General features: G+C 48.1%; 1 protein-coding gene across 2 annotated transcripts in view; it reads right to left on the bottom strand.

The window, feature by feature from the left end:
- Window positions 1-1,361: 1,361 nt before the first annotated feature.
- SLC7A5 (solute carrier family 7 member 5) overlaps window positions 1,362-15,027 on the bottom strand; it is a 40,203-nt gene continuing 26,537 nt past the window's right edge. The window contains exons 4-10 of one of the 2 annotated variants that reach the window (XM_068693774.1): window positions 14,663-14,707; window positions 13,152-13,275; window positions 11,930-12,033; window positions 11,050-11,146; window positions 10,574-10,723; window positions 9,085-9,262; window positions 1,362-7,207 (exon numbers count right to left, since the gene is read on the bottom strand). In XM_068693774.1, the coding sequence (XP_068549875.1) occupies window positions 7,152-7,207; window positions 9,085-9,262; window positions 10,574-10,723; window positions 11,050-11,146; window positions 11,930-12,033; window positions 13,152-13,275; window positions 14,663-14,707 (754 nt within the window). In that variant the 3' untranslated portion in view covers window positions 1,362-7,151. Of the gene's footprint in view, window positions 7,208-9,084; window positions 9,263-10,573; window positions 10,724-11,049; window positions 11,147-11,929; window positions 12,034-13,151; window positions 13,276-14,662; window positions 14,708-15,027 lie in introns of those variants that run through there. The other variant, XR_011100063.1, reaches the window with a different exon arrangement.

The raw sequence follows: 15,027 nt of genomic DNA, 5'->3' as shown, positions 1-15,027 counted from the left end.
TTCTCCAAGTGAGCCTGTAGCAAGTGTGAATGCAAATAACTCATTTCATTCCTCCGCTACCACCTTATCTGTCTGCAGCGCGGCACCGGCCCCACTGCGGCTCTGGCAGGCTTCCTGCAGCCTTCGGAGCCCTCCTTGTTCTCATGCTGCTGCTGTCACTGGTGAATGCCACGTTTGACTTGTCTTATCGAGCTTTTTACATTTAATTTACCAGAGTTTATTCTGTTTTCCTTCTTTGGCCACAGCCGTCAGTTTTTGAAGGATCTCTTTCAGATGACGGTGGCGCGCTCTGTTCTGCTGTTTGGCCACGCTGGCTTTTGGAGAGGTTTTCCTTAGATTACTCCAATACCTCCACTAAGAGCCTCTAATGCAGAACGTGCCCCTTGTTGCATACAATAGTTTGTGAAGGCGCTCCCATTTCAGCACCTCTAACTTTCTCCTTTATTACCAATATGTATTTAAAGCCGAATGCTTCCGCACTTACTGGGCGGGGGCCACGGAGGCTGTTAGGTTTCAGCACGTAACACCACGCCTTCTCTCGCCAACTGTTGCTTTCTGAAGCAGCCACTATGGGCACTACCAAATCAGCAATCGCCTTGCTTGGGAATTCTCTAATTGTTCTCAAAAAATTGGCTGAATTGCCTGAAATTCAGCATCAATGAGTGCAACATGGGCTGGCACCACCGAAGACTCCCCATGCTGCTGGGTTTTCCTGGCAGCCTTTCCAAGCTCCATTTTGGGCCCATTTTTTCCCGGTGGTTATCTGCATGTGTGTCAGACGGATAGCGTCAGCACCACCTTCTCCTTCAGGAGGGAACTCTGAGCTCTTTCCTCTGTACCCGATCACCGCAAGCCTTCCCACAGCCCTCCCACCTGCCCCCATCTGTGCCCGAGCCCCCCGTCACCTCCCGTCACCCCACCCCATGGAGCATCCCTGGCAAACACGGACATGGGGAAGAGGGAAGCACACCAGAGGATTGCTTTTCCCTTACGAAGTCGGAGATCCTCCTACTGCTAGGCATTTCTTTTGGCTGCGAGCTTCCAGCAGCAGCCTGAGCAGCATCTCCCCCCTGCAGCCATAGCCCAGGAACTAGGGCATCGCCTTCTCCTCCTCCCACCTCTTGCACAAAGCTCACCCAGCTTCCCAGCCGCCTCCTTTGTGTTATGCAAAAGCAGAAAGGGGCAGCTTGGGCTTCAAACAGGAGGCTGGGGACTGGCAGAGGAAGGGGTGCTGTGCTTGTAGAGGAACACTTGGGAACCCAGGGCTCGGGTGCATGCAGGGAGAGCGGGTGGATGCAGGATGAACAAGGCAACCTCGTGCAAAATCAAAGGTTTGGAGGCAAAAACCAGCAACGAGAGAGTTGTAATTCAGCTTTCTTTGTTTAAAAAAACAAACAAAAAATCCCAAAACATAAAACAACCCAAACATTTAACAGATTTGTTAACCACAGACATAAAAGAATCAAGAATACTAGAAAAAAAAATACATTGCAGGAGACATTTTGTTTTACAAGGCAATTTGATTTAAGTTACTACCGGCTGATCAGCACTCGGTCAGCTGTGGAATAGCTGTGTTAACAGGAACACAAACATTGTAAATAGCATTTACTGTAGAAGTATTAAGACTAAAAGATATTTACCCTTTAAAATAAATAGTGTCATCTACAGCAACATTTAAATTAGTAAAATATTTTTTTAAAGCAACCAAATACAACAAAATTGTAAATCAGATCTACATTTTCTTTCTGTAGGTTAAAATCTTTTTTTTTTTTTTCTGTTAAAAAAAAATAGCACACAACAAAAATATGAACTTTAGAAGAAAGGTATCGCTGAAAAGTCGGATTACTCACTAGAAGTGAATTTCACCCTGGCTTTCATTTTGAGGGCTGGTGCAAGGTCCGGGTACCACCTAAAACTGGCCCTGTGGAGGGATTTAGGTGGGACACGGAGCCTGCTGTGCCCTCTGAGCGAGCCAGGGTTTTTGTGTGTGTGAAATTCGTCCCAGGCAGGAGACGTGGCCGGGTCACATCCAAGAGCTCGCCGAGCCCCTGCGCCGAGACGAATGTCACCCGACAGGAATCATTTTGGTGCAGATAGAAAGTCTCTTTTAGGCCACTTAAAAATTAATTCAGTGTTTAAAAAAATACTTTCTTTATTCTCATCAACACGTAACAGCTGGAGGAAGCAACACCCCTTCTCACGCAAGGAACGGGCAAAGAAAAAGCAAAGAAAACCCTCTGGACATCGGTTCCTTAGGGGTGACCTCACCTGAGCTCCTGGTTCTGCCCAGCCCCGCTTGCTCTCGTCCCCCCCAGCTCCACGCAGGGCCCTCGGCTCCCCCCCAGCTGCTGGTTCCAGTTTGGACCGTGTAAACCACAAAACTTGGTGAGTGTGGGCAAAACCAGCACAGGGTGCGACTCCTCAGCTCGTGAAGCGAGCCCCTGGAGCACCTCTTGATGCTGGGGTCCCGTGGGATGCCCTGACGTGGGTAAGGGCGCTGGAGGAGCTGCAGGAGCTGATTCCCATCGCCACTTCGTGCCCTGGTTGGCAGCCAAATGCCACCAGCTCCAGCCGTGCCGGCCTTCCCATGGCCAGAGATGCTCGTGGGGCTCTGTGGGCTGACACGAGGTTCCCACTTAGGGCTCTGCCGAGGTCACCGCACCGCTAGCAAAACCCAACACGAGCCCCAGAGGGAACTGGAGCATCACGCCTGGGCTGCCCTTTCTCAAGCCGCAGCAAGAAGCGTGGCTTCAGCCACTTCTAAATGCCAAACCCCACCAGGGCCCGGTGGTTCTGCACCTTCCCTTTTGATGTCACTAGGAACAGAACAACGCAACCCGCCGATGGAAAAGCTGGTGTCCCACAAGAACAGCCAGAGCGCTGTGTAAGGAGAGCATTTGGCTGTTTTCATCTTTATTTTATTAAAGCCCGAGAACGCTGTAGCCTCGGTGAAAGGCACAGGCACCACCGCAGACCAAGAGGAAACCTGCAGACATCTCGTCCCGACACCGCGTGGCGAGGAAGAGCTCTGCCCAGACACTGCTGTCCCTCCGGGCCCCGTGGCACAGCCCAGCACATGGCATGGACCCACAGAGGAGCCCCAATTTATTCCCCTGCCAGAGCCACCCACAAGGAAAGCACGTGGAGAAGAACAAAGCGGCCTCGCAGGGGCTTCCATCCAGTTGAAGGGTCTTTAATGTTTGTTCAAGCGACAGAGTCCCTTTGAACTTCGCTGTCCACAGAGGGTGCTGTTAAAAACAATAGCGTGTTTACCAGAACACGGTGTCTGGGATGGCAAACACCGCAAATACTGCAGGAAATTTAAAAAACAACAACAAAAATAAGCTTCCCTGTTTTTGTCCGGGAGTGCTTTGCAGGGCTGGGCAGGGCAGGTCCCCTCGCAGCCTGGGAGAAGGTTTCACAGCTGGGTTGGGAAGAGGAACCCGCGCTAAGCCACCGGCTCCCACCCCGCTGTTACCCAACCCCTGTGGGATGCTATTCCACGAATACCCCTAACAACGGGCTCCCCGGGACTCTAAAATACTCAAAACCAAGCTGCATCGAAGAAGAGTGATAATGGAAAGGGGATTAGCACAACGACCAACTGCGGGCACAGCAATCACTGGCAGAAAAACGTAGCCACGGCCCCAGGGCTCCGCTGCCACGAAGGCTACAGTGAGCTGTGGGCCGTGTTTGCAAGAACACTGTCACATGAAATACAGCCACGAGGTACCTCATTTAACTCTAGCTACTGTGGGGGAAGGCAAACGCACGGTCACGGTGGTTGTAGGTGTCCTCTGTGGGGAGGGCTCGCCTCCCTTGGCGGGTTGTGCACAGCTTACGACAGGGTGACTGATCACAGGCTCAAGAGAGTACAAGCAAACAGTAAAAACACCGGAAAAAAAATCCACATCCAGTTCTGGGAATGATGAGAAACTTTCCATGAGAGGTCTCTACTGCTCCCCTCACCCCCAGCGAGGCATCCCAGGCCCATTTGGAGGGAAACGAGCAGCGAGGAGGTCTCCCGTTGGGATGGATGCTCTGTTTCCACACCAAAGCCCACTGACCACGACCAGCAGACGCTCCCGTTCGCTGGCTCGAGTTAAAGCTTTTGCCCTGGACAGCAGATGGTAGCAGCAGTTCCACCCACTGGAGAAATTGCTCTAGTTGGGTTTGCTTTTTGAAATGAAATTCAGTTTTACCCCCTTATTCGTTATCTCCTTAATCTCTAGCATAAAGAACTATAAAGAACCCCTCTCTCTTACAGCCTTGCCACCAGGCTCTAGTGGAGGGGAACTATCGGCCTCAAAAAAACAGGGATAAAAGGAATCAGGCTTTGAAAGGTGAACTTTGTCCTGAACCAGGCTGACATCTGAGCTGTGGCTGACCAAATTCAACATCTGCATGATTCTGTGCTGCTGCCTGGTTCAGTTCCTCCCTATACATCTCTTGCCATGGACACGCTGGCGAGGTCACCACGAAACCTATGACATTGATGCCAGAGCCAGCAGGTTAGTAGAACGAAAGGAAGATCTTCAGCAGCAAGTGGAAAACAATCAAAGTTCTTAAAAAGCAAGCAAGCCAGTTAAGGATTTAATTAAGATCAGTTAATAAAAAAATAAATCTCAGTGTGACATCTCCTCTTTAAAACCAGTGTGACAGGGTCACCAAGAGGATGTTTTTTATTCATGGTCTTCATCATTGATGAAACTCATTAAGAGATATGCCCAAACCAAGCAATCCCCACATGTTTGGGAGACTTGGACCCATTTCTGAGCTCTCTGTGGATTGGACTTGACTGTTAATTTATGTTGGATTGAGGTGCATTTCCTTTGCATCACAAGTTAACTCTGCTGGTATATATCAGCACAGAGAGCCTCTAAATTCAATCCAGGCCCTGCAGGAAACCAGTCCTGAGACCATTACAGCCCAAAAAATGCAGGCTACGTGGAAGGTGAGAGACTGGTTCTTTAGCCATGAAACAGGTCCAGCATAAGGAGTGATTTCCAATCACTACCCTGCAAAAACATCTCAGCCTTCAGCTGGAAGAGGATTCCTTGTAAGGAGGGAAAATTGAGCTCAGGTTTTACGGTTCATGACCTTATTTATGCAAACGTCTCTCCACAGGCTCTGAGATGCTCCAATTCATTGCACGTAGGTCCCTGAACAGCCACGCACTGGCCATAACTTTGGGTAGTTCTGCACTGCAGACATACCCAAACCAGCTGCAGTTCTCCATAGCTTAACTCATCTCGAGCAGTGCTCTAAATTAATACATTTGTAGTGCAGTCCAGCTGGCTTGGATATCTCTACACTGTAGTGCCATGGAATAACCAAAGGTTTTCAGCATGATGATTGTCTCACCTATTCCTGCCTCGAAGCAAAGGTGTGTGCTTGGTGAAGCAATAGCAAAGAGCTGCACGTGGATAGTTGTTGGCATAACTGTAGTCATTGTCACACGCCCTGGAACAGAAGCTGCCACCTGCTAGAACATAAATGCTTTTTTTTGTTTTTTTTTTTTTTTTTTGCCAAAGAGCTTCTTAAAAGGACAAAGCATGAGCTAGTACCATTGGTGTCCTTAATGCCTCTTTTCCAAAATGACTCTATGCTAAGAGGAGAATCCAGTAGGAAGCGTTAGCTCTTGGAGGATCCCAGCTTCCAAACAGCTTAGTTTATAAAAATAATATATAGGAAAAAAAAAAAATTGACCACCTATTTGCTAAAGCACTAGCACAGAGAAGATTTGTAACAGAGACTAGTGCAGCTCACTTGTAGGGACAAGATGCACTGGATTTCCAATTGACTGTCACCTCGACTGCAGAGGCATTACGAGCAAACTGTTCAGGAAGCCTCCGGTCCCTGCTTCTTAGAGCTAAACAACCTACAGCAGACCAAGATCAAAGACAGGCTCCAGCATTTTGGGGATATCAGCCCCTTTCTGCCCCCCCCAGAGCCGGTTGGTCCCATCTCCCCTGCAGGCACTGGTAACACGGCGTAACGGAGGGCACGGGGACAGGCAACGCAGGTAGTTCCCAGCAAAGGAGCCAGGAGAATCCCACCAGAATTTTATCTTTGACATTGGTTTAGGGGCAAGCTGAGGGCAATGAACAGGGCCACTTGCAGAGCAGAATGGTGCTCATCCCACGCTGGATGACAGCCTACCTATGGAAAATATAGAGTAAGCAAGCTGTCTTGACCTTCTGCTAACTCGTGCAATTCCCTGGGTTTCCTGGGAAGAACTCCACCCTTGGGCCTTGGGCCTGACCCAGTGCTAATCCACAGGGCCCCGGGGTTGTTCTGGTGGAGAGCATCCCAGAGAACTGGCTCAATAGCAGGGAGATAGCTTGGGTCTGAGAGTTAAAAGCCATGGCAAGGAACCCCAAGTGCTCATTTCAGGAACACAAGGGAAGTCAGGCAAGGCCTCCTCACACCATTTCTCTGACACTAATTCTGCTCTGCCTTGCCTCGCCTAAATCACTGCTGGTGGCACAACCTGGGCAGAGCCCAGAGCATCCAGCAGCAGGTATTTAGGGGGGTGTGTGTGTGTGTGACATCAGTCAAAGTCCTTAGACAACCTTAGCTTCTCAACCACCCCCGTGACCAGGTAAGGCAGGTGGCTCGGGCTCAAGCCCACCCTGCAGCTGTGTTTCAGCACACAGCCCCAGCCCTGCCACAGGCACCTTTGCACAGCTGGTGATGCTCAAACTGGGCTCGAGAGCAGATCCGCCACAGCCTGGGGGATGCACAGCTCACTGCTAACTTTAGGTTTAAAAACCCTAACGAGTTACCCTACACAGAACTGAAGTACAGTCCTCAATATCACACACACACACACACACAGAGGCCGACTGGACTCGCTGCTGCCGGACACGCAGGACCCCTTGGAAGCCAGCGGTAGGAATTCCTCTTCCTGGTCCACGTTCGTACCAAGAACTTCTCGGGGCTGCTCGTCTGCCGGGCTAAAAGGTGGCAACAGGAAGGCTGGAGGAGGCAAGGCAGGGCAGGTGGCATGGTGTCAGACATGAAGCAGCTCTGCCGGGGTGCTCCAATGCCTGGGTTTTCTTTATGAGGGATCAGAAGTGTTTTCTCCTTGTGTCGTCTTAAAATAATATTGTGCGTTTCCTGGAGCTGAATGTCTCTGCTTTTCCTGCTTATGATTCTTGAGGAACCACTTCCATCAGTTTCTGGCACACGGCAGTTGCGTGGACTGCAGGGGAGAAAGCAAAGTATGGGTCAAAGAGGTTGCACACAGAGGGCCTGACACACATCTTGACACAGTTCTTTATACTTTGCCTCAAAGGGGCAGAGCACACGCATTGGTTCTGAGCAGGATTAGTCCAAATACAGTTTAAGAAGTGAAAGCAAATGACCCACAGGCTGCTCTCTACTCATGCCTAGAATTTGAGCATGTAACACCGGGAGCTTTGCTCCTGAAGCAAGGATGCTGCACTGCCCTGAGAGGCTCCTGTACTTCTCGACACCAGTTTCTACTTGCACGGTGATATGGTAACTACATTTGGATGCCAGAACTGCAAACAGTCCCAACTGAGTCAGGCACAATAGCAGGAACGGGCATAGAAAACATGAGCTGACAGCTCTCCTTCCAGTTTTGAAAACCTTGGCCGTATGTGCACAGCTTCTTTAGACTCAAGAACCTGGGAGATGACCAGCCCAGCGTGCTGAGCACAAGGCAGAGCCCCCTGCTTCACACTGCCATGCAGGATAGCATGGGCACAGAGATGGGAAGGGAAGCATTTCACTTCTAAGTGTGTACAGGAGAGGTGCTCAACTGGAGTAACTTTATTTTTCCACCCATTAGTTATGGAGGTTGGCATCCAACCACACCTGTGCTTTCTGCTGCTTCATTGTGCATTTGGACATCCCTAAACAGACCTGCCAGGTAAAACTAACACGATTCTAGATACACGCAAGCAAAAATAAGCTCAGATTAGTCAGAGGTGATCAAATCATCTGCAACTTATGTATATACACATGTTTAAAGTTGACGTGTTCCTAATGGGGCACTTGCAGGATTATCATTCTGTGTCCCCAGAATATTTTCTCGTCAAAAGCTCTTGGTGGTAAAAAATAATTAATATGGTAATTTGTCAACCAGACACTGCAAAAATGGCTTTTCCAGGAACCGAGCCTAATACTCAGAATAAAAAAAATGAGTGAGTGAGAGGGGAAAAAAAAAAAAAGAAGAAGAAGGACTGCTGAGCTTTGTTTAATGCCTTTTTCTTCTACATAAAAAGCACCCGGCTGAGGTTGGACATTTCTGCTCGTCTGCTTTTCTAGGTCAGCCTGCTGTTTGAGAGCTGGGAGACAGATGGTAGAGTTTAGTTACTTAGACAACATGGATTGACTTTCTTGATTCAGGTGTTCAGACAGAGGTTACGTGTCCAAGCCCAATCTTTCCATCCCTTCAAAACACGCCACGGTGCAGTACCAGCTGTTGGAAAACCTTACACAAAGATAACCTAGAAATCAGCTTCAGAAGAGAACACATCCAAGAGACATGGGATTTTCTCTTCCTTCTACTCTGCTGTCACGTTTTGATGCCTAGGAGAGCTTTGACCCGATCAGAAATATTAGCACTGGCTAAGTGATGAATTGGGACCAATTCCCAACTTAACAGCATTCAAATTTTTGGCTAACTGTGCTCAAACTGTTACGCTGTTATTTCTTTTCCCTCCCGGTGCCACTAGAAAGCTATTCTCTGCTGATAAAGGCCTGACTCTGGGCTTTTACAGGAGGCAGAAGGTAACAATGGGTTCACCAAGTTATGCTCCACTACAAAACAACATCCAGTTCGCCAGGAGAAGAAAAAGAAAAAAGGTATTTGGCCCAAACTTTGCAACTACCACAAGTCAAGGTGCATTTTGGGTGCTTGGTAGATAAGGTAATCATCAGGTTAAAACTTGTTAGCATTAAAAAGACATTGATCAGAGCCAAGACACTGAAGCCTCCACTACACAGACGGGAGCCAGTGCTACGAGCTGCAGCACGCTCACCAGGAAGCACTGCTGTTCTTGGAGCAAACGCCAAAGGCTGCACCCTTGCCCTTCCTCAAGTAATACTTACAGATGCCTTGGAGAACCCACTTGGGCTTGTTTTGCCACCAGACCCCGAAGAAGTAAACAGGAATCCCGCTTAAGATGATTGCAAAGCCAATGGCACATTCTACTGGTGTCATCCAGAAGGAAACAGCGATGAGAAACAAGCAGGCCAGGATGAAGAAAATGGGCAGGCAGACGTTCACCTAAAAAAAGAACCCAAAGAACAGGTAAGAACTTGTATCAGGGGAACAGGGAAAACTTTCCAGTGAAGTTTTTCCATCCTGGGGAGGGAAGGATTTCATGTCCCACTAATGACTCTCTGTGGACAGGGCTCCTGTCTGTCCCAGTGCTCTGAACTGGGCGACTGGGACCTTGAACTGCCACAGGGTACCAAGTCAGCTACCACTCCTCAGCAGTCCTGGAGAAGACTGAAGTAGGCTAACACCTAACGTGCACTTAGAGCAAACCAAAACATGGAGGCGTAGCTTGCTAAGATAGCATGAGCCTTTCTCAGCACAGTTTCTGACATTCGATTCCATACTTGAATGATTTCTTATAAAAAGCACGTGAACCAACAGCATCAAATTCAGCACCAACCACAGCACAAGCCTTTGCATCTCGTTTCCCAAGGGACTCAGCTACACTGCTCTGAGCAGGGCATCTGTTGAGACCAGCCTCGGTTTTGTTGTTGTTGTAGTTTTTATAAAAAGGAAAAACCAAAACAACAACGGGAAAAACAAAGGAAACGCAAAGAGTTACTCTGGGAAGGCACTGATACAGGTCTGTGAGTTTGTTTCTCTCTGGCTCCCTGTTGCCTGGCAGAGACCTGAGTGTGCTCGGGGGGGGGATGAGTGAGAAACATGCCTTTAAGGAAGGCAGACATGCTTGTGGCTGACATGATCTTGGCCTCCTACCAGACGGGATGCAGTACTGCCAAGCTGGCCAAGGACAAATAGAACAAAGTTCTCATCTCTTCAGGCGTGGGTTTGTCCGCTTTATTAAACTATTCTAAGTGAATTCCACGATGGTACAGAGCGTTTCACTGAGAGACACAGCCCAAAGCTTGTCCTGGGGAATATGTTAGTCACTGAGAGCTTCTCACTGGGCTGCCCCACCAGAACACCCACAGCTCTGCCACCCACAGCATCCTTCACTCAGATGTTCCCATGGCCACAGCATCTTCATCCCCTGGGCACTGAGTGCCCAGATTTGCTTTTGGCAGATTTTGATGCAGCTGGGACACCTGTGTTAGCTTGCACAACTCTTCCCCTGATGGCGACATCCTTGCAATCCCAGTCCCTTTTCCAAACAGGAAAAGCAGCAGTTCTTGCTGCACCTCCCCTGCAGCGGAGAAGGGACTTCCCCAGAGCTCGGGGACTTCCCCCAGTGAAGCCTTTAAGCCCTCAAACATCTTGAACCAGCTGTTTCCAAGCAGGCAGGGCCTTCCCTCTGAGCACAAATGAGCAGACCCAGCACTGGGAGGACCTGATGGGCAATTCCTGCACTGCTCTCACCTTGATGGGCCTTTCCAGCTCTGGTTTCTTGTAACGCAGCCACATCATGCCAATGATGGCCAGAGCCACACACAGCCAGTTGAAGAAGCTGAAGAAGTTGATGACTGAGAAGATGTCATTGGAGAAGGCATAGAGCAGGGTCATGATGCACTGCATCCAGAAAAATAAAAGCCATTAGCAAAGGGAAAAGTAGGCAAAACCACATATATTATAGCACTAAACGTGGGGAATTTTACAAGAGCTATCTGCCACAAAAAGAAGCAGGTTGATTTTTTTTTTTTATTAAAAACTTATTTTATGCTATTTTGGTACTTGGAATGATTTTAAAACAGAAGTGGAATATAAGGATATGACGTGAAGGAAAATCAGAAATGGCTGTGTTTGGAGTCCCTCTCGGAATACTCTGATGGGATCGTGCCCCCAGTGCTTTTCTCAATACCAGGTCAATGCTTATCATCACAGAGCCAGGTGCTTACCGTAAAGACGAGGGATGGCACGGGAGTGAGAAGCCGAGGGTGAATCATAGACAGAATGGAAGGCAAGTGTCCTTCTCGGGATCCAACGAAGAACAGCCTGAGGTGAGGGAGACAGAGCAGTTATCACCACTGCAACCTTTAGCCCCAGGCTGGGGTTTGTCTCCTACACAAAACAAGCAGGGACAGCTCGAGATCAGACTAGACAGTGCTGAGGCAGCAAGATTGAAATGCCCAAACCCCAAGTTTTCCACCTTAGTGGTGCACTGCATGATGCCAACTGTGCCTTCTTTTGGTAGTCACTGGTTCAAGAGTGGGGCCCTCCAGGGTCAGCCCCCAGTGTTCTGCACGTATGCACACTGGAAAATATCTGTCTTAAAAAGTTAAGTCTGGAGATAGGCAAGGAACGCAAGAAATCATACATTTATATCCTCCTTTCCAGAGCGAACAATTACGTGACTTTCCTAAGATAACCCAGGAGATGCATGTCAGACCTGGAACGTCCTCAGCCCTTGTCCTGCCCCATCCTTTCTCCTCATTCTGGAGAAATTCTCAGTCCTGAAGTTTCGTAAGTTTCTGGTTTTCATTAAAACCATTTTTTTTTCTGAGGTTCAAGCCTGTGTTTGTTTATGTTCTAATAACTTCAACAGGACTTTGCCCAGAGGACAGAAAACTAAGACCACTGCAAGGCTTTCCTTTAAACTGGATATGATTTTAAAGCCTTTTTTTTTTTTTTTTTTTTTCCATCATTTCCCACATGGCCTCCAGACCCTTTAGACTTTGTGTCTACCCACAGCCACTCTTCAGAGGACACTTATTCCAAACCAAGAGGCATTAACCACTGCTTGTAAACAAATGCCACAAAACTGAGCAAAAGTAGTACCGGGAAGAAGTGAAGAGAGATCCATTAACGGATCCAAAGCACGATAAGCCAACAAAGACGGGTATGATCCAGGACATGACGCCAAGGTGGTAATTCCCGAAGTCCTAAACAGGAGGGGCAACAAGACAGTCCCGTCACACCCGAATGCCCAAGAGAACTCACAGCTGCCTACACAGCTTTAACATTTACAGAAATCTGAACAATTAACATGCTTTCATGGCTCAAGCTATTAAGGCTTTTTCCACTTCGCCATTTGCTGCTCCTCCTTCCTCAAAAAGCATTTTACAGAATTGCAAAAAACCAGCAGAAAGCCTTTCCCTCAGGGTCAGGAGACAAAATTTATTGAAGCAGTTGTCCAAAAGCTCAAGACCAAATGAAAACTGCGAGCAGATTCAGCCATTCGGACATTGCCAACTGCACGTGTGGAGCTGAGCAAGGACACTGGGACACAGCTCCGTATAAATGCAGTGACCCAGTCATAGTTTAATGTTACAGACTGACCCCACATTGCTTCACTGCAGTTTCAGGCCATCACAATCATCCTGATTTCAACAGACATGCGAACGAACACAACCAGAGCACCACAACGCTGGCTGGTATCTCCAGTAACTCCCCACAGCGTACTTGCAGGCTGGAGCTGGGGCTCTGCCCCAGTCTGAAGGGTGTCATGCTGTCACCTGATGGCCCAGGCTAACTTACCCTGGACCAGGAGATTCCCCCTGAAGCACTGAACAATCCTGGTCACACTCTGATTGCAAGGTCATACCATGCTGCTCACTTCTGAAGCAATCAGGATTTCTGACCGCAATGCCATTTTAATTAATAGAAGTACTGTCTTTCTCTCTTAATTAAAACAAGGAAGATACAGAGAGAAAACAGTCTAATTCAGTATTGACTGAGTGACCTTTTCCCATAAGCATCATGCTCTGATAACTGATGGGAAGTCATGCAGCCAGCAGCAACCTTGTGTATTTACGAATGAAGAGCAGTGCTAACTGACCACCCACCCTCGCTATTGTGTGAGATTAATCCCACTTGGTAGCATGCTGTTCTTCCCTGCTCCCGTCACAGTTGCTCTTTATCTCCTGTCATTTATTTTTTATTTTTTATAATCAGCCATGAGCAGCGTGGAACAACCTAGGAGACGTACGCAGAGATTGCAAGTCTGATTTGAGCAGCCCTGAAAAACAGATGAGTCATATCAGCAGTGCACCTATCTTACCACGGCCACGGCTTCGGACGCCAGCATCTGGTCCGTCGACAGGGTTGTGAAGTAAGCCAAGTTTGTCAGCACATAAACCAAAGTGACTACAGGTAGTGAGATGATGATAGCCAGAGGCAGGTTTCTAGAAAGAAAATATAAATTGTAATGGAGCTCTGCAGTTCGGAGGGGAGCCACTGATGCCAGGGAATGCTAAGGGCTCGTGCTGCAGCCCTTCTGCATTCACTTAAAGTTGGCATGAGCCATGCTGCTCCCCTTTGGCCCTTCAGCTTGCACAGTTTCTAACCACACTCTGCTCCTCCAGGAGAGGAGAAAATGCCCACACAGTGATAGCCTGGAGGCTGACAGATGTAGAGTGAAGGATTATGGCAGAAGGGACTTTTTACATGGAGAGACTCTGGGTGTCTGGGCAAGCAGCAATCCAAGACCACTGCAAAGGCAATCAATTAAAACTAAAACCCCATGTCTCTTCCCAGCTAGCAGCATTAGCACATACATTCTTCTGGACAAGAGAGAAGTGTTTGTGCTGGTGGCTTTCTTGTGGGAGATGGAAAGATCAGGGACTGAGTGGGCAGTTTTTAGGCCCTAAGCTCTGTGCAGCTGCCTGCTGCAAGTGAGTTCAAAGCAAGTGGGTTCAAACACAAGCTGAGCACGTCTGTAAAGATGAGGCTGTGTTGGTACAAATTTGCCTTTCCCAATAGCCTAACCTCATTTGTGAGCAGAAACTGAAAGAGGAAAGCCTGCTCGATTCTACATACAATTGGTCCAGTGGAGTTCAAAAACGCCACTGGAGGTGAAAGTCAAATACCACGACTGCATTCAGAAGACAAGAAAATAATTGCAAACTGCAAAAACTTTTTTTTATAAAAATGTTTGTCAAGGAAAGAACATGTGAAATCTTAGACTTCCCAGTAAGCACTAATCACTGCCAGGGTCAGCCAGAAATGGGCTCTTGCACAACTGATCCCAAAGCCCATGCTGACAGAGGGATTGCAACTTCCCTACAAGCAAAAGCTATTTTTCACTCTGGTGAGGCACATCTTCATCTCATCAGGTCCCCTTGCAAAGCTCTGGAAGGCAGAAACAGTGCAGAAGGTGGCCGAATGCTTGACAGAAAAGGAAGAGCACATGACAAATACATGTACGTACAAACACTGCTGGGGGAGTTTACACAAGATAGTAATAAAGCTGTAAGTGCTTCTTCCTCGCCTGTAATTCAGAGAGGTGCCATGCTAAGGAAACAGGGCTTTACAACAACAGAGATAACATCAGCAGTACAGGAAAGCTGTGTAAGCAGCAGCCCTTCTCATACTGAGATTATTATTCCCCTTCCCCTAATCCAGGGAAGAACAATGCTATTAGCCTATCTAATTTTCCACTTCCCTAGAAAGAGATCTTGGCTTCTGGGCTGATTAGCAATTTGTTACATGCACGAGACAGCCACAAGGCAAGGCCTTCCCAAGAAAAACAAGTTTTCCTCCCATAGAAATCATCGCAAGACCCACACCTACCTGTAGGGATTTATCATCTCTTCTGTAACAAAATTCAAGTAATTCCTGTAATTGAAAAAGAACAGTGATAAAGTCTGGTTAGTCCATGAGTAAAGTAAACCCTTCATCTTAAATGTCTGCGAGGGAATTTTAGGTGGGGTAGAGAGACCAAACCTTGCTGAAAGACTTAGAATTGGTGATGCCTAGTTCAAGATCTACAGCACAAAACCTGCAAAAGCACACAGCCTGGACAGTGCTGGTGGATCTCGCACACCATGCTGCCAACTTCCTTGCAAGAGGAGAGGTGGCTGCAGGCTAAAAGCTGGGCCCACGAGTGACAGAGTCACCCTCCAGGCAATGGTGATGGCTGCAAGTAGCCTGTTTTC

This window comes from Anas acuta, chromosome 10 (assembly GCF_963932015.1).
Source record: "Anas acuta chromosome 10, bAnaAcu1.1, whole genome shotgun sequence".
In the NCBI taxonomy this organism is placed as follows: Eukaryota; Metazoa; Chordata; class Aves; order Anseriformes; family Anatidae; genus Anas; species Anas acuta.
Note: the sequence above shows the minus strand (reverse complement) of the source record. Positions and strands in the feature narration are given on the sequence as shown.